Source organism: Lactuca sativa, chromosome 9, assembly GCF_002870075.4.
Source record: "Lactuca sativa cultivar Salinas chromosome 9, Lsat_Salinas_v11, whole genome shotgun sequence".
Classification (NCBI taxonomy): domain Eukaryota; kingdom Viridiplantae; phylum Streptophyta; class Magnoliopsida; order Asterales; family Asteraceae; genus Lactuca; species Lactuca sativa.
The window spans coordinates 33475002-33499569 of record NC_056631.2 but is presented as its reverse complement, the minus strand read 5'-3'; the positions used below and the strand labels follow the sequence as shown (position 1 = coordinate 33499569).

The window sequence follows — 24568 nt, the reverse complement described above, 5'->3', positions numbered from 1 at the left end:
ATATATTTCTTTATTTAAATTATATTTTTATTATTATTATTAGAGAAATTAAATATCCTCTAACAATTTTCTTTTAGTTATCTTACTATCCATGTTAAATGAATTAAAGAAAATATTATTAAAGAAAAATGAATATTATTAAAGAAAAATAAATATGACATATTATTTGATATGGATAGAAAGATCCTAAAAAAATTATAGGAAGATATTTAATTTCTCTTGTTATTATTATTATTATTTGATTTTTATGGTTTACCCAAGTTTTATCTTTGGCTATTGCTGTTATTTTACCTTCCATTCTTTTCTTAAACTTTTTTTAAATACTAAATAAATTTAATTTAATAAAAAAAAGTAAATAAACTAAAATTGAAATATTTCATTAATTTTAAAAACTTGAAAATAATTGAAACAAGTAAAACATAGCAATATTTAAAAATTTTTTAAATGTATAAATTATATATGTATTTAGAATTTCAGTGTTTATTGGTAAAGCCGATTCAAAGTCATTTCCCGATAAATAATTGGTGTTTTGCATAAACAATTTTAATTGTTCTTTGGCCCGTTGTTTTTTTCTTCATGTGTATTTTCTTTTCCAACTTCATGTACACATAAAATTGAGATTAAAAAGTTTAAACTTTCTTTTTTGCTTTATCCCGGGTGAATAGATTCTTTAATTTCAACCTCGTAATCATCATCGTATTACGTCTCAAAAAATGTTGGGACACTTGCATGTTAAGATGTGTATCCTTGGGGAAGGGTGAGTATTTATACATGCACTTACAAGTATATTATAAGGCATATATGTATTATTAAAAAAAAACATTGTGTGTTATCATTTCATGTGCATACAAAAAACTTGTATATCAAACATGAACACGAATCAGATGGCAAAGGGCAAGGGATGGTTTGTTTTAGCAAGACCAAGAGATGGAAGAGATAGAAATATACCCATAAAAATAGGCACAGATGTTTCCTCCAGTTTTGTTTTCAAATGCTAAATGGTTGATTTTAAAAATATGATAAATGGTTCATGATACATATATGGAATGGAATTCTGTTTTGTTTCAAAACTGTGGTACATGTACGACCTACTCTTCTTAGTCTTGTATAAATTGGTTAGGATCATAAAAGAATCTCTCACATACATGATACATCTACATCCGGAAAGATGACCCATCATGCCTTCACTCCAAATGGGCCCCCCATAATCAACCCAAAATATATATATTAAATTTCAGGCTTTTCAACTTTCCAACTGTTTTCTTCTTGTTGTTCAGGTAACAGGTGCATTTTTCTTGTTTCCTTTTCTTGTCCACTGTTTCTGTTTCTTTGCGCCTGATGAAGATGAAGTATGATTTTTAAATGAAGTTGTGGTTTTCCTTTTGGTGCCTTGTGACTTTCCATCCATAGATTTTGCATGACCAAAATGTTTCTTACTACTATCAACATCTTTTCCTCCTCGTGAAAACTTACGAGCCCCATATGATGAGCTGCTGTGTTTATCCTCCCTCTTCCTCTTTCCACTTTCTCTTGAATATTCTTCATTAGGCTTCCTCTTTTCCCCACTGAAACAAACAAATAAATAAATGAGCCAAATTCCTTCATTTTCCTCACTTTCTCTATGAAGTCGAAATTTTCTACAAACTAGTTAAACATGGAAAAGTATAGTTTATGAAGTTAGACCTGTTTGGAGTTGTATCAGATGATTCGTGATCCGTTTTGGTTGTCACACCTTCCTGTGAATTTTTCTTTCCTTCACGATTCTGTAATTTAACAACACTTTATACATTATTATTTTTTTTATTTATCACTATTACTTATTTATTTATTTTACCTCCAGAACATCCTTAACGAAATCTCGGTATTTCTCAGGTACAAGAGATTTGACCGATGCAGAACCACATTTTCTCATCATGATCTCCAGGATCACTGTCACCTGTAATAAAGTGTAAAGGAAGCTATATTTTTATACTGCATTTTCGAATTTAACATAATAATAATATATTATTATGATTTAATTTTAAATTAAAACATACTTTAGATTTGAAATGATGGCGAGAAACAGATGACCATGGCAGAAGACCACTCAGGATATCAGACAGAAGACTTGCCAAGTCTTTCCCTTCAAGGCTCAAAACCAACACCTTGAGGAAACCTAAAACAGCCTGACCATATTTCACAAACACAACTAATATTTAGCATCAACATTAAAATATATATATATATATATATATATATATATATATATATATATATATATATATATATATATATAAATAATAATAACTCACTTTTATAACTTCAATGGCTTTACTATGCAGCAATTCTAGAATGGATGGCACAAGATCGGGCATCAACTTGCAAATTTTGGAGTCGTTATATATCACTAAAGATAATGCAGAGACTGCACCACTTTTTATGTGAGGAGAAGACCCAGAGAGATACCCCATTATCTGGGAAGTTTAAAATAAATATACAAGTGATTAAATAAAACAAAAGATAGAATGTTTTCAAAAAGTTTAATAAATCAAGTGACTACCATGGTGACAAATTCATAATAAGGTCCTTTTTCTTTTTGGAGTGAAGATGGTGTTTTTTGCAAGGTACAGCTCATTCCTATAAGAATGTCATATGCCACTTTTCTACTTTCTTCCTTGGACTGGAGAGATCAAAACCAGGAAATTATATTATCAAATTATAAGAAAAATGAAGAAGTTGTTTTAAAAGTAGATCTTACATCTTTTAGTGTGACTATAATTTCATTCAGCATACGAAAACCATAAGTGTTCTCTCCATCAGAAGTTATCTATAGAAATCATTTAGCAAAGAAAACTGTCGGTTTATAAACTTAATATAAAAATAAAACTAAAGCAACAACAACAATTTAGAATATAACCTCGATAGAATGAATTAACAAGTTCTTGAAGCACGAAAATCTCCATCTAAGTGAAGTAATATCAACAGGGGACTTCAAACCAAGTAACAAATCCATAAGTTCCTCAAACTTTGAAGAACGAAACTCTGAAGATTCCTGAATAAAAAATAAAACAAGAATGAAACAGATTTCCTTAACTTTATTTAAAAAGTAATTAAATACTGGTTCTTACCTCCAAAATTTTGTAAAGGGTGGCATATGCTTCCCTCTGGATGTGGTCATCCTCTTCCTACACAAAAAAAGGAAAAAAAAGAGTTATCGTATTTGCTTGTTTGTATAAATTTAAATAAAAAAACAGACTAAAACCACACCTTCAAACTCTCCTTGATAAAGCTATATATGAGATCAATGAGATCCATGCTAGCTGTCCCAACAACAGATGATGCTAGCTCAAGTATCAGACACTTATTTGCATTTTTCTTTGAAGAGGATTTATCATCTTTTGCATTATCTCCAGAAACATCCACCTCTTTTCTTTTAAGTGATGAAACAAAAATTGCTTTTATTGTTGAAGATTCACTTATAGATGCCAAGCATTTAATGGTGTCCTGGAAACACATAATAATGAAGTCAGAAACCAAAGAAAACAAATTAGTGAAGTGATAAAATGACGATCATAACCTTTACAAAAGCGCGCTTCTCGAATGGCACTCTAAAAAGAACTTTTGTAAAAGCTTTCAATAACCCCTCTGACCATGATGACAAAGCTTTGATGTTTTTGGTTGCAATTTTTTTAGAGTAACTAATCTTTGGAAGCTTAGAAGCTTCATCATCACCCTGATTATCACCAAGAAAGCTCCTATTCTGCTTCACAAGATGCTATAAAAAAAAAAAAAAAAAAGTCAACCATCAAGAAAAACAAATCTTACAATAATATAAATTAGAGATATTTATTACCTGCAATGCAATGGCAATATACTCGAGCATAATCGCATCCTTTTTGATGTGTGGAATGAGAAGTTTAGCCAAGGATCCAAATTTTTTATACGTGTCGTTTGGATAGCAGCAGAAGGAAGGCAATAGACCCCAAGAGCCACGTGCTTGGGACTGCAATTGTTCTCTAATTGCTGACTTTTTAACTTGCAAGAAAAAAAAAACATATATATGTCATGATACTTTTCAAAATCCAAAACTATTCTATAAATGAGGGAGTACCTTTTTGGCATGCTTCTTGGAAAGATTCAGCTATAGGCACTATACTTTCAATAAAGAACCCCAAAGATGATCCATTAACATACTCCTTCAAAATTGGTATCAACCAAGTATTTGAGCATGTGAGATCACTGGCATCAAGGGAGATAGGTAACACTGCAAGTAGTTTATCTGGTCCTATAGCAACTACAGCAGACCCGATGCACTGTTGAAGCTGTAATATCAAATATCAAAACAGAACATTATGTTAATATAATGCCATAATGGATACAAGAAATACATGGCAATGAAAGAAAACTTACATGCTTTACATCAGAAGTATTTTCAGATGCAAGTGTCATAAAACTGGCAAGCTTTAGAAGTATTTTCTCCATGTAAATATGAGAAATCTTCCCTAAATATCATAAATAATAAACAAAGATCAGTATCAGGTGCTTATGACACTAATGACAGTGACAATGATCCATACAAATAGTAATTGGAATTTGGACATACCAAGTTTGAGAAATAAAACAGAAATGACAGCCAAAGTATGCTCATTTGGAGTTCCTTTATGGGTATTCAGAATTTTTAGAAGTGCATCACATAAGGATTTAACTATTCTTGATTCCTTGGATTCAACATTATTTTCATCTGTGAGGATATCTAGATCAATATGACGGTTTATCATTTCTTTTAGAATATTTGAAGCCTTTGTAGCTGTAGCCTCAGATGTCAGAAGACCTAAAAACACACAAGCACAAATTTAGTCGACTAATATAATCATATAACTAATCGTATCAGGCAAATATATATCATATATGTCTACCTGCTATAGAACCAATGACTAAGGAGTAATGGCTATTCCATTTGTTTGCATCTCCAACTTGAAATTTGGTAAGAAAATTCTCAAGTAGAGCTGCTGCAGAAAAAAGAGTGTCTACTGGGTTCTGTTTTGTAGATATATATGAAGCAAGTGTTGTTACTATTTCTAAGGTATCAGGAATTGTAGATTCATCTTCCAATAATCGAAGTATTTCCTCCATAACATCAAAAACATGCCTCGTTAATGGTGAAAACTTTGCACTTATAGATTTTTGTAATTCTACAACAGTTTTTGATATTTCTTTGCTTGGTAAACAAGGGACCAGAAATTTCAACAGATTTAACATGTGAAGAGCCTCTAACTGTTCACATTTTGAAAATTTATCATCTTTAGACCCGTCTGTTGATCTTGAAGAAACTGTTTCAACTGCCAACGACATATAAGTTTCGAATGATTTAAAAAACAGCTTGCTTGCACTTTTCTTGACAAGAGAAGATTGGAAAGACTTGAAGACTTTCACTACACAATCTTGAGCACATTTTCTGACCTGCAACATGTATGTAAATCACAGAAGAACAAGAATGTTTTTAAGATGTATATTAGTGGGTAGCTTAAACAATAAAATTATGTCTGCCTAGAATGGCATTTATTCGTTAAAGAGAAGCAAGTTTCATTAAAATGCAACCTACAAATGTGACATTAAGTCCTAACCTTATGATATTATACTTATAGAAAGCAAGAGCCATTTTCATGGAAATATTGATATCCACATTTGGGTGCTTGAAATTCCAACCTCCTTCATGTTTTTATGTTTTATGGAAAAAGATAAGACATCTACTGCTATAACCATGGATTATTGTAAGCATTTGCAAAAATTTACAGTGTAGCAAATAGAGACTATAGATTTAACATACCTTTGGACGTTTATCTATCGAATACTTCATAAGTGTCTGGAAACCTAGTTGAACAGACTTCCAATCGTCCAAATCACAAAAATCTAGCAACACCCCCAAACACTTGACCAAGGCCCTCACACTCGAAACTGACAAACCCTCACAAGGATTATCCACCAGGTCAACCACGATCTTCGCAGCCTCAGCCGCCTTGGACGTCGCTATAGACTTCTCGGGAACCAGAGGCAGCACAATTGCCAAAAACGATGACAACGCGGAGACTGCATCAGCGTCATGGGTTGTTTTAGAGGTATCGGAGAGGGCATCAATGGTGGCAGCGAAGTAAGAGAGGGGAGTGAGGGGCAGAGATTCGGATTGTATGATAGAGCGGGTAGCCGCAGCAGTTGCGCAGAGGTGGCGGTGTTGAGATGCGGCGGATTTGCCGTAACGGTCTAGGAGCTGTTGGCATATATCAGATTCACCGGTGAATGAGGTAGTAGCGTCGGTGGATTCTTCCATTGATTCTTCGGTTGATTGTTGCCGTTGCTTTTTCATCGTTGGAGTGTCTCAGGGAAGGAGTTTCAGTGTAGGGTTTATAAATGGTTTATGTTTATAAAACCCAGAGGTATCGAACCGGAATACCTTCGGACGGACAATTTACTTTCCGACCGGGTTTATTAAAAAACAGTCATTGCCAACCTCAGCTTAATGTTATTTTATTAGTGTTATTTAGAGAAATTGTGTGATGTTCTATTTTTAGTTATGGTAGTTATATTTTTGTATTTGAGAGAAACAAGAAAGAGATTAAAATTGGTTGGATAATGTATAACCAGTGGATTAAACCAATCAAAAATCTCCGATGAATAAAAATGATTCAATCTGACATCCAATTGGATCGGTTCGGTTTTTTATAGTGAACGATTTGATCGGTTGACAAAATCTAACATCCAATGAATCACTGGATTGGATCAGTTTCATCAAAATCCAATGGATTTGAACCGATGAACACCCCTAAGTGGGTACATAAGAAATAAATGGATACAATGTGTTATAGAAAATCTAATCCGATATATTAGAGCAACAAATCCATTTCTTTTGCTACTATTTGGAATTTCTTTACTTTGTTGTCTATTTTGGTCGCCACACACATAATTTCATAGTCTGATGAAGTACTTGAAAACATTTAATCCAATAGGTTTGTTTCAACCGAACAGGTATGTTTCAACCCAACACTGTTGTTTCAACCGAACGGGTATGTTTCAACCCAACATGTATGCTTCAACCCAACAGGTTTATTTCAATCAAACAAGTATGTTTCAACCAAACATGTCTATTTCTACCGAACACGTATGTTTCACCCCAACATGTCTATTTCAACCGAACGAAACTCGTAAACATACAAGCAACAATCAAGACCCTGCTAGTCTGGCATACTATCAAATCTTAGCAACTATGTCATAAGTAATACATTGAGAAAACACACGTCAATCCCAGAGTTGAATCTAACTACTTGAAGCCCCAAAGAATCAGCTACATGAACTGCCTAAACCAATTACAAACTAAACCTCAGTTTATAGCTCAAAACCTTCAAGTTTGACCCGAAAGTCAAATTGGTTAAAAGTCAAAAAGTCCACGATCAAGTTCAAAGTTAGCGGCCTACATGTCGTGACCCTTGACCAGTAGCGTCGTGATCCAAACAACAATATAGTCGGGAAATTTTCCAAAAATTACGTCATGTCCTCCAACAAGTCGTGTCGTGATTTCATCTAGACAACTTAACACATTAAGCTCTTAATCCTTAATTATAGAGGTTCCAGTTCTATAATCTGGTACTCTTCAACGACTTAATAGATAAAGTTTCCAATTTTATCCATCATAAGAGCTTAATAACTTTATATCTCAGGCCTTAAGTCTAAAAGTCCACTTATAATGCCAAAACTCAATGTATGGCCTAAGGAAAATGTAACACCCACAGATTCGGACTAGTCAATAATAAGCGTCAAAAATGATTTTTTATCTAGGATAAATAATTTTAACCAGAGTATTAGTTATGGTTAACAATTGTAACATATTTGACGTAATAAATAAGAATTATTTGAATATTATATGTTTTATGATTATTATAATATAATAAAATAGGAAAAATCAGTCGAATCGTCCGTAAATCATAAAAATAAGTGCGCCAAAACACACACACACACACACACACACACATATATATATATATATATATATATATATATATATATATATATATATATAGAAAGTACACGTCTCCCTGATCCTGAAAATATAAATTTCGTTGAAATCTGACTCCGTATGAATTAGATATGATTTTTGTAAGATATAAAAATCAGCCGCGCATAACGAATGTATGACGTAAAAATCTACAAAGAGAATGGTTGACTTTTTGCTAATGCGGCCAAAAAGAAAATCGTAGTACTCCTTAAAATAGGAATTTTGAGAAAAAAGAATGTCAAAAACGGAGTCCGTACGTGAGAGTTATGATTTTAGCAAAATTATTTAATTTTATAAAAATATGGACAAAAATATAAATTCAAAATTTGCCGACGGAGTCTAAACGAAAGTTGTAGATCTCGTCGATAGCTATGCGTGGATATAAAGAACGTCAAAAACGGAGTTCGTATGAACGAGTTATAATTTTTAATATCACATTTACATATTAAATTAAAGCGTAAATCATATATACGTATACATATAGATATACATGTGTATATATCATTAGAAAGGTATCGACGATGCGATCGTTATAAGACTAGTGTTGAGTACTTTCGACATTAGTTTAGTACAAATATCATTAAATCTATTTAAAATAGTATTATAAATGAGTGTTTAGTCATTTAAGTAAATATAGAGGGTGGTTTTTTGAAAATTCAATTACTATAAATAAGAGCATCTAAGCTCTCATATTTCATGCATCATTCTCTTGATTCAAGAGTCTTTCTTTTCTTATCCCCCGAACATTTCGGTCCTTCGTGATTCGACTTCTCTTTATGTAGTTTTTAATATAGTAAGGTGAGCGTTGTAAGAATCTTTCTTAGAAAGATTCAGCAACGAAGTTCTGCCCCTATAGAGCCCGGCTCCTAGCTAAGTAAGTTATGCTACTGTAACGCTCTAAAAATTCCAACCAATTTAAACTTTTCAAAACAACCCAGTTTCGTTAAGTTATTACAAAAAAGTTTTCAATACAATTATTATCAGAGTCTTCCCAGAACCATATCATAAGACATAAACATGAGCAGCGGTACGATCACGCCTTTGCCTTGCCACGGTCACCTGAAGTACCTAAAACATTTAAACCACAACTATAAGCCTAAAAGCTTAGTGAGATACCCCCAAAATACCAACTACATTTACCATACACATAACATGCCATATCATAACAGAATACAGAACAGCCATGCACTTCGGGTCTACTGTGTGACTGGTCCGCCGAACCGGACCTTAAGTCCACCTAGTCCACCCTCTGAATCTAGCCATATACATCGAGCCTGCAGTGTGACTGGTCCGCCCGCACCGAGCCTTCAATCCACTTGGTCCACTCTTTGAGTCTACAGTATGACTGGTCCGCCCGCACCGGGCCTTCAGTCGTCCTGGTCCACTCCCCGAGCCTCGGCACGTCTGGTCCGCCCTCTTGGGGCCTACAGCCTATCCGGACCGCTCGTTGGGCCTTCGGGATAACCGGTCCGCCCTGGGCATGTTGGCCTACAGCACAAAGCAGGACCCCCCACAACCCAACCCCAGTCCAACAACCATGTGCACATAAAACATATAACCATATAACAATTCACATCCAATCAAACCGATCTAGCAAATCACAAACATAACATCATCCTAACCAGGATACCGACCTAACCGGTCACTAGCATAGCATCATCCTATATACCAGGATACCGACCTTAACCAGGTCTCTAATGTATACCATCCTAACTACCAGTATGCAAACATAGCAAAGCAATAACATAACAATGATACCCTGATTACAATCCGATAAAGGGCCGACCTTGGTGCCGTAGACCCTGTTGATATAGTGAGGATAACTCACCTCGCCACCGATGACTGAAAAGATAAGATCACGCTGCTCCAACCTCTGACACGAACTCAACCACTGGTTAATACCAAAAGACTGAGCTCAATAAGTACTAATATTTACCAAAATACCCCCGGAGGTCAACTGGTCAACTCTTGGTCAAAGTCAACCTTCCAGACCGACTCTACTCGCCGAGTCAACTCATTGACTCGTCAAGTCCCTATACTCAGAACTCCCAGTCCACGACTCAACTCGCCGAGTCGCCCCAAGACTCGCCGAGTCCAACAAACTCTGAGTCCTTTCTTGCTCAACTCACCAAGTCGTCCCTCGACTCACCGATTCACAGCTCAACCAAAAAGGTTAGGACTCCACGACCAGACTCGCCGAGTCCAAGGCAACATTCAACATACTCGTCGAGTTGTTCTTCCAACTCGTCGACTTCCTGTCTATCTTCATCCAACTCGCCGAGTTCACCCATGTGACTCATTGAGTACCTCTAGTTCTTAATCCATACAGTGGCTTTCCAAGCCATGCAGGGGCTCCAAACCATAGATCCACTCCCCTACAACCCATCCATCATGTAAAGTGGCAAACTTTACGTGAATCCAAAGAGATCTAAGCATAATACACTCTTGGGCTAAGGTTTGGGACAAAAGAACTTCACCTACATCTCTTGAACATAGACTTTATGGCTCCTTGGGTCATTACAAGCCTAGATCTGAGGTAGCAACCTCAGATCTTACACTAAACTCGAGATATACCTCATTTATGCCCCCAAAACCCCACAATTGATAGATCTATATGCACAAAAGCTCAAGAACATATTTATTACCTCTAATGCAAGCTCCCATTGAAGTAGACCTCGAACCTATACCACTCCCTTGCTGTAATCCCTTAGTCTTCAAGTTCCCTTTTCAAGATTTCCTTTCCCAAAGCTCCAATTTCACTATCAATGCATTTCCACTCGATTTTTAGGGTTTTCAGGCTCTCAAGGGTGGTAAGGAGGTTGAAGAAGGGATGATATGTTCTTTATATAGGGCACAACCCCCAGGATTAGGGTTTTCTCCTTTCAGCATCAACTCGTCGAGTCCCAGCTACTAACTCGGCGAGTTGGTCACTTATCCCACGACCAAATCCTGCTCCGACTCAGTGAGTCGGAATACCTACTCGTCGAGTCCCCTCCTTAATTTACACTTTAGCCCTTGAACAATACTTCTGAAATATCGGGATGTTACAGCTACCCTACTTTAAATATAGTTTATAATACCATTATTATGAACCTATAAATAAATTTTATTAGTGATTCAAAGTCGTTATATTGATTGATCTACTTATGGGGATGATGTTTAGGCTGTGATTTAGTGAGGTGTTTAAAGTGGGATTTCTAAACGGTATACTTCATATACGAAACAGACCCTAACTTCGATATGATCCTGCCTGGTTGTTCCATACTTGATAGATAATGAAGTAGACTTTGAGTTAATGATGAATCTAGACTAATAATTAGTCGCAATAAAGATTAGTCTAAAACTTAGCGATAACAATGCTAGGTTTCGTCAAAGGAAAATAGAATCGTTAGAAGCGATGCACTGCCCGAGTTTGGAATCATCACTTTAACAAGTGAGTGTATAGTTACTTTCATATTACACATAGATATGAAGTATTTTATACAAATTATGTGTTATGTGTGCATATTATCTGTATACTTGTTATCTATGTTGGATGAACACTATTATACATGTTTTAAATGATTTAAACTGTATACGTATTTTATACTTATAAATTACAAGGGGTAAAGATGGGTAGATGAAAGATGAGTTAGATGATGAAATGAATGGTGAAATAGATCATGAGATGAGGGTGGGAGGTGAAAATGAGAGAATCATTTACCCAAGCGTTGGCCCCCCGTCATCTAGCAGAGTATGGATGACAACCACGAACTATTCTAAACAGTTATGTGGAGCACTACTAGGCTTGCAACCTGTAGGTGTTGTGAACGAGACGGTCACCCGGTGTACTCTAAAAACCCATTGACATGTATTGCGAGTGAGCTCTCGAAAATAATACTGTCAATAAACGAGATAAACCTTGGTGACTATGAACTTAGTGTTTGTTATATAAACCCTGGCGACTATGGACTTAGTGCCTGTTATATAAACCCTGGCGACGATGGACTTCGTGCCTATTCCTTAGGACAATCCTTAGGAATAAATAATGAGGAGTAGATGATTCATAGAGAAGATACTTGTCACAACTAGCATTCTAGCTAGGAAATTATGTTCTCATCAACTCTTGCAATACTTGTAATCTGAGTGAATATCATGTTCAGTGCTTGATGAAAACCATTCATCTGAATCAAAACCCCTGAGTGAGTTCAAAACCTAATGGAATACATTTCACATATTCAAGTGTGAATCGAAGACCCTAAACACCCCAGTTCAATTTTATTATGGACTAGGATTTTCTTATTGGGCCTATTGGACCAATAATCATTCAATTCGACTATTATGGGCCTAAAATGGTTCATTATATTCTTAATGGGTCAAATTGGGCCATAACAATTTGATTAGCCCTGATGGGCCATTAAACCCTTTTAAGTGGACTTCATTGGGCCGTGAACCCTCCTAAGAGCCCAATGGGCTGAAAATTTATTTTGAGCTTCATAAAAATTCGAACAAGCCAAGAATGGGTCCAAAACCATTTTCCTATCCATTCTTTAAGCCCATTCTCGGCCCATGTATAAAAAAAAGAGGAAATGAGAAATATTGTGCTTGTGACACCTCATGTTTGCATGGTGGTTTTCCATGCAAACATCAGCTCAATTCTCTCTCCTTTCCTCTTCTTCTACCCTAGGCCTAAACCCCCACCACACACCTCCATTTTTCCTTTCAAACACCTCCAAAAATCTCTCACGAACTCATCATCCTTCCTCTAAATTTTCGAGTTTTGGTGTGTAGTTTCAAGAGGATTTTCATATAGATCATCATCTTTGGTAAGTACTTACTTGGATCTATGGTTTAACTTCTTAATTTCTTCAAAAATCTCTTCTTAAATCATAACATTTCATGATCTATGCTCTTGAACTTTATAGTGTTCGAAAACCACCTCAAGGAACTTGCTAGGGCCGAGATCTTCACCTTATTCTTCATCAAAACCGAAAACTTCAAAGCCAAGTGAGTTCATACCCCCTATTTTCGGTTTTTACTTGGTTTTGGGGGGAGGGGGAATACAAGTTGGTTTATGTAGATCTATATGTATGCATGACTATGTGTTTGTGTGTTTTCATGAATTATTTGGTGATCATGTGTTGTTTACTTCATAAATCTAAAAATATATTAAGAATACGAAGATTATCACTTGGATCTTCATAAGAAACTTGAAAAATATATGTGTTGTCACATGTAATACAAGTAAACTTGTAGATCTGGGATTTATATACTTAAAATAGCAAAAACAAGTGTTGTGTACAAACATAGATAACTTAAACTCAAAAATCAGCCTTTGATAGAAAAGTTTTGGTCCAATCTCGAACTGTTTTGACCACCTTAAAGGTAATATTTTTCAAAACTTTTTTACATGCAAAAAGTTAAGATTTATACCTTTAAAATGACTACTCTCACGTTTTCATATGATTTTTCTAAATTTTTTGACGAATTTTACAAAACTACCTATCATATTTGAAATAATCGCGGACCAGCCTGTGAAGTAAAGCAATTTCACACTGATTTGAGGCCATTAAAATTTATGAGAAAAATTGTGAACAAAGTAGACAAAATTTCCAAACTTCTAGAGTTTACGAATCCAGATTTCGACTTACGATGATTTTTCTACAAGTTTTTCAACAACCGGGTCAGAAAAGTCAAAAACCAAAAAAAATGTGTATTTTCACAAAAATCAAGCCAAAAATGATATTTTTGACAAAAATGGGTTAAAAATGTTATTTTTACCAAAAATAGCCATAAATACAAGTTCTGAACCAAATGGTGACTAAAATGTTATTTTACTAAAACTGAGCCTTAAGTGTAAATTTTTGGCTTAATGGGTTAAGAGTGTCATTTTTACAAAAAGTGGGCCTTTTACATCATTGTAGTAAATAATTGAGCTAAAACTAGCAATACAATAATGAACGGCCTAATTTTTCCATTTTCATGTTATTGGGCCTTAGTGGCCCATTTATATGTTTGATAGGTCCTGAATACTATTTATATGTTTATTGGGCCTTATTGACCCATTAACATGCGCGACGGATCTTGGATTCTATTTGCGTGCTATTTGGGTCTGTAAATACCTTACATGTGAAATGGGTCTTAGTTGTTCTTTTACATATATATTTCGGGCCCATGTTATATAATCTCATGGTTTATTGGGCCTGGAATGAGTTTTATACGTTTTTCTTCGCGTAAATTCGATTGAGGATCTAGTGAGTCTTGTCGGTTAACACCTATTGAGTGTACAATCGTATCCTGTAGTTATAACCATAGTCTCTTGGAGGGAGAGCGGGAGTTTTTGTATAGATCTATACGGGGGTGACACCCCACACCCAAGTTGTTCGCTACAGTTAGACTAGTCCAGTCTAGGGTGACAAACCGTACCTTAAACAGGCCAGTGTTTTTCAGACGTCAAGACAGACGAAATTGTCATTATCAAGTATGGTTGTAACGGATCACTTAGAGGAATTAACATTAAAATTTACGGGAGACCATTCTCTTTTCTCTTTGGATTACTCAAGAACATACTTGTACTGGTACTCAACCTTGAGGGTTGGTATGGCGACATTCTCTATTACGGACAACATCGGGTTGTCTGGGGCATTCTCTTTACACTCTCCTTACGACTTCAGTACTATTCTTATACATTCTAATAAACATTAACACACATGCATTTATACAAGATCGGATACAAACATACTAAACTGTTTTTAGAAAATAAAGGATTTTCTGGTGGTTTCAAAGTTGTACAAATAATTTTCACAAACATGCTTAAGAACTCACCAACATTTTTATGTTGACCTATTTAAATTAACTTGTATTCTCAGAAAACCGTTTAAGCATGTTGGGACGAACAAACTAATGGATGTTTTGTTATATTTCTATTTCATCAGACTTTAATTATTTTGGCATGTAATACTCAAATACAATACTCGATGTAAACAATGAATGTTGTTATATTACATGTGTGATGATGATGATGTTATATTTCAATTATATACTTTGTGATGATACTACAACAATGGAGTCACGCTCAAGCCCCCTGACGTTTCCGTCGTATGGTTCGGGGGTGTGACAATACTTAAGAATAAAGAAGATAATGGGGATGGGTAAATGGGTTAATTGTTTGATGATGAAACATAATAACTATATTATTGTGGGTTGAAAACCCTATGTACTCACCAGGTTTCACAACCTAACCCACTCAGTTTATTTGTATCACATGTGTCGAAATGAAGCTACATTACACCGAGAGATTAAAGAGACATAGATCACTAGTGTAAATGAATGTTAGGTCTGTTTATGCTTATGTTTTTGTATTGACAATGACATCCCCAAGTTTTAAAATGAATAAAATACATTTCTTAGGAAATGCTTTGATAACATATTTATCATGTTTTTCTTGGAACAAATTCCGCAACACTTTTCTTTAAAAGGTTACTCTGATTTTAAAATGAAACATAAACAAATCAGTCTTTTCTGACCGTGAAAATAGGGATGTCACAGAAAAGCATGCACAAATGTTTTTTTTTTCAATACCAATCAAGTCCAGAAGTTGATTAATTTGATCATAAGGTTATAGAGTTCTCCAAACTCCAAGAACACTATAAAATGGACCAAGAATACACCACAAAACAATCTAAAACCTAGATCTAACATGAAATTAGCATAAAGGTGCAAGCTTTGCATCATACCAAGGTCAAGAAGTTGATTGGATGAAGATGGAATCTAGGGAAAACAGCTTTCTAACACTAAGTTGTAACCAGTGGCGACCCTTATATACATAATATAACATTTATGTGTTATCATTAAATAAAATTAGTCCAAATTTTGGGACTCCAAATTTTGGGACAATTCTATAGTTATTGTGTTGGTATTTTTGTAAAATACATTTTTAAGTGTTATCATTAAATAAAATTAGTCATGTCGGTTACTTATATACATAATATAACATTTGTTTGCAATCTTAAAGCCATTTTAATTATGAAAAATAATCTAAATGTAATAATAAAATCTAAAATTTATCACCAAAAGGAAAATGTCTAGATCCAAAGAAAAATAGAAATATTTCTAATTGTTAATTCTAGCAAACAGTTTCATATTTTATAAAAAAACACCTTACCCAAAAAAATATAATACAAAAGGTCAAAAGCTATTCATAAATTATAAAAGACACTTTTCTCAAAGAAAGTCTCACTTTAAAATCTTTAGCAACTACAAGGTAGGAACTTAGGATTGAAAATGTAAAAGCAATAGCGACTCAAGTTCCTAAAATAACAGAAGCTTTGTTTAAACTTGTTGATAAAGAGACATACAAAAGTCAAAAGTGAAGCTACTTGTCTGGGATAATATCAACTTGGTTTATTTGACTTTATAACTAGTATGGTCATATGGTATCATATATTGGATTAAGTAAATAACATGAGAAAAAAAACCTCAATCTAGGATTATGCATAGAGCTATAACTTCTTATTTAGGAATGGATCCAGTGTTTGTTGAGAAAAATAATTAAAGAAGAATTTTAGAAAAAATGATGAGAGTGACGTTGGTTCATCAGAACCGGTATATGAACTTTCACCTCAATAGTCATTCAAGATTCAGTATTTTGTGTACATAATTAATCAAGCTAGTGGTTTATTGGAACGAAAGTTTGAACAATACAAACAATATGAAAAATATTTTTGGTTTCTTATTCACAACAGAAAAGTTGACATCACTGAATACTAGTGAGTTAAAGGCAAGTTGCAAAAAATCTTGAAAAGATGTTGCAAAATGGTCACATCTTAGACATCGATGTTGATGAATTATCCGAAGAACTGGAATTGTTACAAATGGATTTACTAATTGAAAATAACACAGCTAATACAATACGAAATTTCTTACAAATGGTAGACACTTATCTAGTTTCTTGTCTAACATACACAATATTGTTGAATGTTTCCATTACCATTATATCAACACAAAAAAAGCTTTTCAAAACTAAATCTTTTAAAATCTTATTTTTGATTGACCATGTCTCAAGAGTGATTAAACACTTTGACTTTAATTTTAGTTGAGAACGAATCTCTTGAATTGGACAATTTGTGGTATTGAATTTCTTGAAGTAGACAATTTGTGTAGTGAATTTACTAGATGTTTGTTGACAAACTTAAATTTTAAATTTAACTATAACAAAATTACAAAACAATATCTTACCATAAAAATTATTGGGCCTCACTTTCATTTTTGCATAAGGCCTCCGAAATGTCATCGTCGGGCCTGGTTGTAACACCCGTGTCAGGTACGAGATAATATGTTAAAGTTTGAATTTCATTCTTGGGTGGCCACGATATGACATCCCCACTTTCACGGCAAGAAAATACCAATTTGTTTATGTTTATTTAAAAATCAGAGTATCCTTTTTGAAAAATAGTATATTTGTTCTCATAAAACATGATAAAGATGTAATCAAAACATTTTTGAATAAGTGTATTTTTATTTAAAACATTAGGATGTCATCGTCAATACAGAAACATAAGCATAATGAAGTATTAATAGCATTACAGTAATTAAACTAGTGGCCTGATACTCATTGAATCTCTCAGCATAATGTATCTTTCATATAGCTACTTGTGATACGATAAACTGAGTAGATCAAGTTGGGAAACCTGGTGAGTACATAGGGTTTTCAACCCACACTAATATAATTATTATGTTTAATCATCAAACAATTAACCCAATTTCTCATCCCCATTATCTTCTTTATTCTTAAGGATCTACCCTAAGAATCATATATTCTTCATTTATGTATTCCTAAGGATTGTCCTAAGGAATAGGCACGAAGTCTATCATTGCCAGGGTTTATCCAACAGGTACTAAGTCCATAGTTGCTGGTGTTATCTATTGGGCACAACTGACAATGTCATTTGTAAGGCACGAAGTCCATAACTATCAATGTTCACTTCTAAGGCACTAAGTCCATAGTTGACAAGGTTTTTAGAGTATCTAGTGAACACACCCTTCACAAACACCTACGGGTTGAGAGCCTGCTAGCGTTCTATTGGACTGTTTAGAATAGTCTGTGGTCGTCGTCTATACTCTACTAGATGACTGGATCATCGTTAAAGTCAAGGCTTCTCATCATCTTTCACCTTTCATCATCTATATCATATTTCATCTCTCATCATTCATCTACCCATCTTTACCCAATATATTTATAGGTATAAAAATACATATACGGTTTAAATCACATAAAACATGTATGAATCATTCATCTAGCATAGATATCAGGAACACATATAATAAACACATATAACATATATTAATATTAAATACTTCATATCTATGTATAAGATGAAAGTAACCATGCACTCGCTTGTTAAAGTGATGACTTGAAATTTGGGCAGCGCTTTGCTTCTAGCAAATGTCTTTTCCTTTGACGTAATCTAGTGTCATTATTACTAAGCTTTAGTCTAATATTTATTGCGACTAATTATTAGTCTAGATTCATTATTAACTCAAAGTATACTTCAAAATCTATCAAGTAAGGAACAACCAGCTAGGATCATATCGGAGGCAGGGTCTGTTTGGTATACGAGTATAGTGTTTGGAAATCCCACTTTAAACAACTCACTAAATCGTAGCCTAGACATCATCCTCGTAAGTAAATCAATTAGTATAACGACTTGGAATCACTAATAAATATTGTTTATATGTTCATAATAATGATAATGAATTTAAACATAAGTTACGCCTAAAGCGTAATAGGTGTAGCTCAACTTACATGTAACACCCTGACTCTTAGGTATAAAATTTAAAGCTTATAGTCATGTTCTTATACCTACTCTACGAGTTGGATGCCTCAACTCGTCGTGTAGAAGCGAATCAGGCCGCATGATTTAGGAGGTTTACTCGACGAGTTGGAGGACCCCAACTCGACGAGTGGGATCTGGAAAATGAAACCCTAATTTCCAGGGTTCTACATCATATTTAAAGGGTCATTATCCTCCCTCTGCCTCCCTTACCGTCCCCCTTGATCTCAGAAAACCCTAACCACGTCTACTCTCCTTTTGTGTGTGTTGAGAAGCTTGGAAGGTGGATTTTGTGAAGAGAGCTTGAAGTCTAAGTAGCTTGGAGCAAGGAAAAGCTTGTGGATTTGATTTCTACTTCTTCTTAGCATCATCTTGAAGGTAACAAGTCGTTACCTTGACTTATCTCTAGTTAGATCTCCTCATGCAAAGGTTTAGGGCTATTTCTAGTTTGTTATTCTGGTTTTGGGCATGATCTGAAGTTGTAACTTCAGATCTGGACTCCTCTATCCCCTTATAGTCATAAAGTTCCGGTCCTTAGAAAGTTATGGCCTTCTCCTTACCTAAAACTTCTTATTTGCCTTGGTCTTGGCCTTTAGGACCTTGCATGCACATAAATTTTGCAACTTTACGTGGTAACTATGCCTTAGGAACCTAGATCTACAATTTGGAGCTTTGGGATAGCTTAAAAATATTTGAATGAGAAATGTATTGAAAGGACTCAACGAGTTGCATGGTCAACTCAATGAGTCAGATGAAGACTGGCCGTTTTTGGTTTCTGAATGGACCGGGCCTATCTCAATAAAGTCTATGATTGGTTTGAAGAACGTCTCGAGATTCAGGCGATTGCAGATAATATAACTAGTAAATATGTTCCTCCTCATGTAAACATATTTTATTGTTTAGGGGGAATTACGCTTACTTGTTTTTTAGTCCAAGTGGCTACAGGATTTGCTATGACCTTTTACTATCGTCCGACTGTTACTGATGCTTTTGCTTCTGTTCAATACATAATGACTGAAGCTAATTTTGGTTGGTTAATCCGATCAGTTCATCGATGGTCGGCAAGTATGATGGAGTGAATGGTTTGATCAATGAATATTCGATTCTTTCTTCAATATGGAATCAATTGACAACAATTATTCTCTAGTATGTATACAGGTTTATCCTTCATCTTTTCTGAAGTTTCGATAGAAGGATTCCTCTACTAACGTAAGACAATCAACTCCATTCGTTAGAACAGCTTCCATCGAGTCTCTGCACCTATCCTTTTTGATTTTCGCTTTCTGAACCTTTGTTTGTTTTCGGAAAACGTGATTTGGCTCAGGAATGCCCATTTTTATTAATTCCAGGGTTTCTCTGAATTTGAAAGTTATCACTTAGTAAGTTTCCATACCAAGGCTCAATCCAATTAAGTCCGTAGCGTCTACCGATTTCGCCATATCCCCCTTTTTGAGATGAAAATCTCATTGTGATCTCGTTCCCCTTTTTCTTTCATTTATACCGGAACCGTTGAATTCATTAGATATATGCCGATTATTGTCTCGAAAAAGTGTTTTCTCCTCTTTGTCTTTGATTTCTTGTCTATCTTTTTTCATCTTCTATATCTATAGGAGGCTTATATTTGGTCCAATCAAAAACGATTTTATCATTTCTGTATCGGCAATTCAATATAGGTGGATACATATGCTATACATCTGCCTCTCTTCCACTCATTTACCCATGAAATTTCGAATACTTGAACGGTCGATTCTTTTCATATTAAAAAAAAGAATATTTAATTGTGATAAAAAAGAAAAATGGAAATTCTATATCACTAGATTAATCGTTATCTTCTATAATATTTAACAGTTAGTTGAAATTCTATATTCTATTCTTTAATATATTAATATTCATTATGAATAACGAATATGAATAGCTAAGAATTAAAATAATATAATAGTGAATAGCAAAGATTCTAAGAGTTTATTGAATTCTTATACATGTCGAATTTATGTTATGTGAGCCTCCTTAGCTCAGAGGTTAGAGCATTGCATTTGTAATGCGATGGTCATCGGTTCGATTCCAATAGTCGGCTTTTTTCTATTTATTTTATTCTATGTTTTACATGATTGATAATGCATCTTTGAAATCAAAGAATATTGAAAAAAAATGTTTTCCTCTTTTGGCGAAAGCCCTTGATTTATTATGTGATAGGAATTTCCAACTATCTAACGAAAAGAATCATTTTCTTTTTCTATATATAGAATATAAAGATCTGGATATTTATCCAACTCATCTCATTATTCTTTAATACAATAACTAAGTAAATTTCGCTTTATTTAGAATTTAGTTCATTTTTAGTTTAGGTTTATTCTGTAGAATGAAATTTCATCAATAAGAATTAATAATTAAATATAAATAAGAAGAAGGAGTCTTTATGTCGCGTTACCGAGGTCCTCGTTTCAAAAAAATACACCGCTTGGGGGATTTACCAGGGCTAACTAATAAAAGGCCCAGCGTTGGAAGTAATCTTAGAAACCAATCGCGTTCCGGAAAAAAATCCCAATATCGAATTGAGATGACTCGACGAGTTAGTTAGGGTTTTCTCGACATTTATAAACCACATGGACTCGACGAGTTGTCTGGAAACTCGACGAGTCAACTAGTGTTTTCACGATTTCTCGAGTTTTGGAAGAACTCGAGGAGTTAGTGGACTACGCTCGATGAGTTGGGTCAACATGAACTGTTGACCTTGACCGAAGACTTTGACTTTAACCAAGGGTTGACTGGTTCGACTTTTAGGGGTATTTTAGTAATTTGGGAATTTATAAAAATGGATCATTGGTGGATGTAGGTGATTGAGTTTGGAGCTGTATTTTGGGGAGTTTGACATTTATCATCACGAGCTACTTGTGAGGTGAGTTGTCCTCACTATACTAACAGGGTCGAAGACACCACTGCCAACCCTTTTCAGTTTTGTATCCGGGTTTATTGCATGATATGCTCAGTGACTTGGTAGATCGGTATCCTGGTATATAGGATGGTGATATGCTTAGTGACCTGGTAGGTCGGTATCCTAGTATATATGATAATGCTATGTTAGTGACTGGTTAGGTCGGTATCCTGGTTATAGGATGTTGACATGATTAGTGATTTGTTAGATCGGTTTGACTGTTATATATGCTAGCATATGACATTTATGTGCACATGATTGTCTGATTTTGGGGTTGGGTTGAGGCGTACCTGCATTGTGATGAAGGCCAACATACCCAGGGTGGACCGGATAGACTGTAAACCCGGAGAGCATACTAGTCAGGCCAAAGGCCCGACGAGCAGTCCGGAAAGGCGGAAGGCCCTGAGAGGCGGTCCAAACGTGTCGATGGCTCGGAGAGCGGTCCAGATAGACTGATGGCCCTGCAAGGAGGTTGAGTCAGGATGATGGCTCATTATGCATGTTGTTTGTTTATATGATATTGATATGGTTTGTATGACGTTGGTATTTTAAGGGAACTCACTAAGCTTCAGGCTTGCAGTTGTTGATTTTGTTTCAGGTAATTTTGATGATCGCGGGAAGGCGAAGGCGTGATCGTACACCTCCTTATATTTTATTATTTGATTATGGGATACTTTGGCATGAAACCATTTTGAAAACAAATTTGTAGTAATTATTGGTTTTTGCATAATTTAAAAAGTTTTAAATTGACATATTTTTTTATGGGTGTTACATTACAGGGTTTTCTAGCGAAAACTTAGAACTCCGTGGTCAGAACTTCGTCACTGAATCTTTTTTTTTTCTAAAAGATTCTTGTAGCACTTCAACGCTCACGTTACTATACTAAAACTACAGAAAGAGAAGTCGAATCACGAGGGACCGAAATGCTCGGGGATAAAAGAAGAAAGACTCTTGAATCAAGAGAATGATGTAATAAATATGAGAGCCTAGAAGTTTTTATTTATAGTAATTGAATTTTCAAAAATCACCCTCTATAGTTACTTAAATAACCTTATAGTTATTTAAACGATTAAACACCACTTTATAATACTATTTTAAATAGATTTAACGACATTTGTAACTAACTAATGTTAAAAGTACTCAACACTAGTTTATAACGACCGCATCGTCGACACCTTTCTAATGATATATATATATATATATATATATATATATATATATATATATATATATATATATATGATTTATACTTTTTTTTAATACGTAAATATGATATTATAAATTATAACTCGTCCACACAAACTCCGTTTTTTACGTTCTTTATATCCACGCGTAGTTATTGACGATATTTACAACTTTCGTTTAGACTTTATCGGCTAATTTTGACTTTATTTTTTGTCCATATTTTTATAAAATTAAATGATTTTGTTAAAATCATAACTTTCTCGTACGGACTCCGTTTTTGACATTCTTTTTCTCAAAATTCTCATTTTAAAGAGTACTACAATTTTCTTTTTGGTGGCTTTAGCTAAAAGTCAATTGTTCCTTCGTAGCTTTTTACGTCGTACATTCATTGTGCGCGACTGACTTTTATATATTATAAAAATCATATCTAATTCATACGGAGTCGGATTTCTATGAAATTTATATTTACGGGATCAGGAAGACGTGTACTTTCTAAATATAGTGTGTGTGTGTGTGTGTATATATATATATATGTTTTGGCACACTTTTTTACGATTTACGGGTGATTCGGCTGATTTTTCATATTTTATTATAGTATAACAATCATGAATCACATAATATTCATATAAATCTCCTTTATTACGTCAGATAGGTTACAATTTTTGACCCTAACTATTACTTTGGTTAATATTATTTATTGTAGATAATCTTCTATAAAAAAAATCATGTTTAATGTTTATTATAACTTAATTTACTAGCCCGAATATGCAAGTATTACACAAGACATGGTGGATCTTCACCACGACATGACGTTTTTTTCTTGGTCACGAGGTTTAATGACCCGCCACGACGTGACTGTAAGGGCCACTGCGTGACAAGTGATTTTAATGAAACCCTAGATGTGACAACCGTCAAAATTCGAGACAGTTCTAGATTTGAATAAACTTAGTTGCATGTGGAGGCATGACACATTCTAAACTTGGTAATTAGAAGCTAAGTTATAACCTACTAGAAACTTGGAAGCAATTAGAAACGAGGGATAGTGTGCTTAGATTTCACATTGATGATGATGATGATTGTAGGATTTCACCCAAAAACAACATGAATGTTGCAAATGGTGAAGTCTCATAACCCAAACTTATGTAAAAAACAAAACAAACCGCTTTTATGCTAGTTTTGGTGGAGAAATCACAATATGAACCTATTATTTCTTACAAAAAATAATTTTAAACTTTTCAAACCCATGTATGGCTTTAAACCAACATGCATGTGTTGATCTTTAAGCCTAGATGCTTAACGACCAAAGTATGTTGTTACAAGTTTCAAAACTTATCCATTAAATATTTTAATTTACCAAACCATCAAAAACCCATTACTAACCCAAATCCGATTATTCCAAGAATCCCAACAACAAAATAAGAAGATCTGTAAATTTTTAGAGAATAATTCATTTGTCTCAAATTATTGTAATTTTTGCAAGAAAATAGAGCAATAATTCACATAAAATACTTTTTAAAGTCAATAAATTCTGAGACGACCTATACATTGGCCAGAGACATTTTATGAAGTTGCATGAATTTTTTTGGCTATTTTTTTTTATTTAGTTTTATGTTTGTT

The 24568-nt window shown here is 34.4% G+C and overlaps 1 protein-coding gene across 2 annotated transcripts; it reads right to left on the bottom strand.

Annotated features, from left to right (window-relative positions):
* Positions 1 to 979: 979 nt before the first annotated feature.
* Positions 980 to 6415, bottom strand: LOC111879384 (uncharacterized). Of its 2 annotated transcripts, none has more exons than XM_023875826.3 (17): positions 5807 to 6411; positions 4896 to 5439; positions 4583 to 4810; positions 4390 to 4481; positions 4091 to 4301; positions 3833 to 4014; positions 3557 to 3754; positions 3247 to 3483; positions 3108 to 3164; positions 2897 to 3031; positions 2738 to 2806; positions 2540 to 2659; positions 2292 to 2453; positions 2037 to 2165; positions 1835 to 1936; positions 1684 to 1763; positions 980 to 1565 (listed from the first exon to the last, which is right to left on the bottom strand). In XM_023875826.3, exons 1-17 carry the CDS (start codon positions 6338 to 6340, stop codon positions 1274 to 1276), a joined length of 3372 nt encoding a protein of 1123 aa, XP_023731594.1. In that variant the 5' UTR covers positions 6341 to 6411; the 3' UTR covers positions 980 to 1273. The 2 variants fall into 2 exon arrangements, 1 of the variants encoding a protein (XP_023731594.1); XR_002846092.3 differs by having other exon boundaries at positions 1509 to 1565; positions 1684 to 1779; positions 5807 to 6415.
* Between the last annotated feature and the right edge of the window lie 18153 nt (positions 6416 to 24568).

Excerpts from the sequence above, each read along its gene's own strand:
- LOC111879384 (XM_023875826.3), bottom strand. The coding sequence starts at position 6,340 with ATGAAAAAGCAACGGCAACAATCAACCGAAGAATCAATGGAAGAATCC. Across the intron at positions 4,302-4,389 it reads ATACTTCTGATGTAAAGCAT|CTTCAACAGTGCATCGGGTC; the intron begins GTAAGTTTTCTT and ends TTGATATTACAG. Across the intron at positions 2,454-2,539 it reads ATTATGAATTTGTCACCATG|ATAATGGGGTATCTCTCTGG; the intron begins GTAGTCACTTGA and ends TAAACTTCCCAG.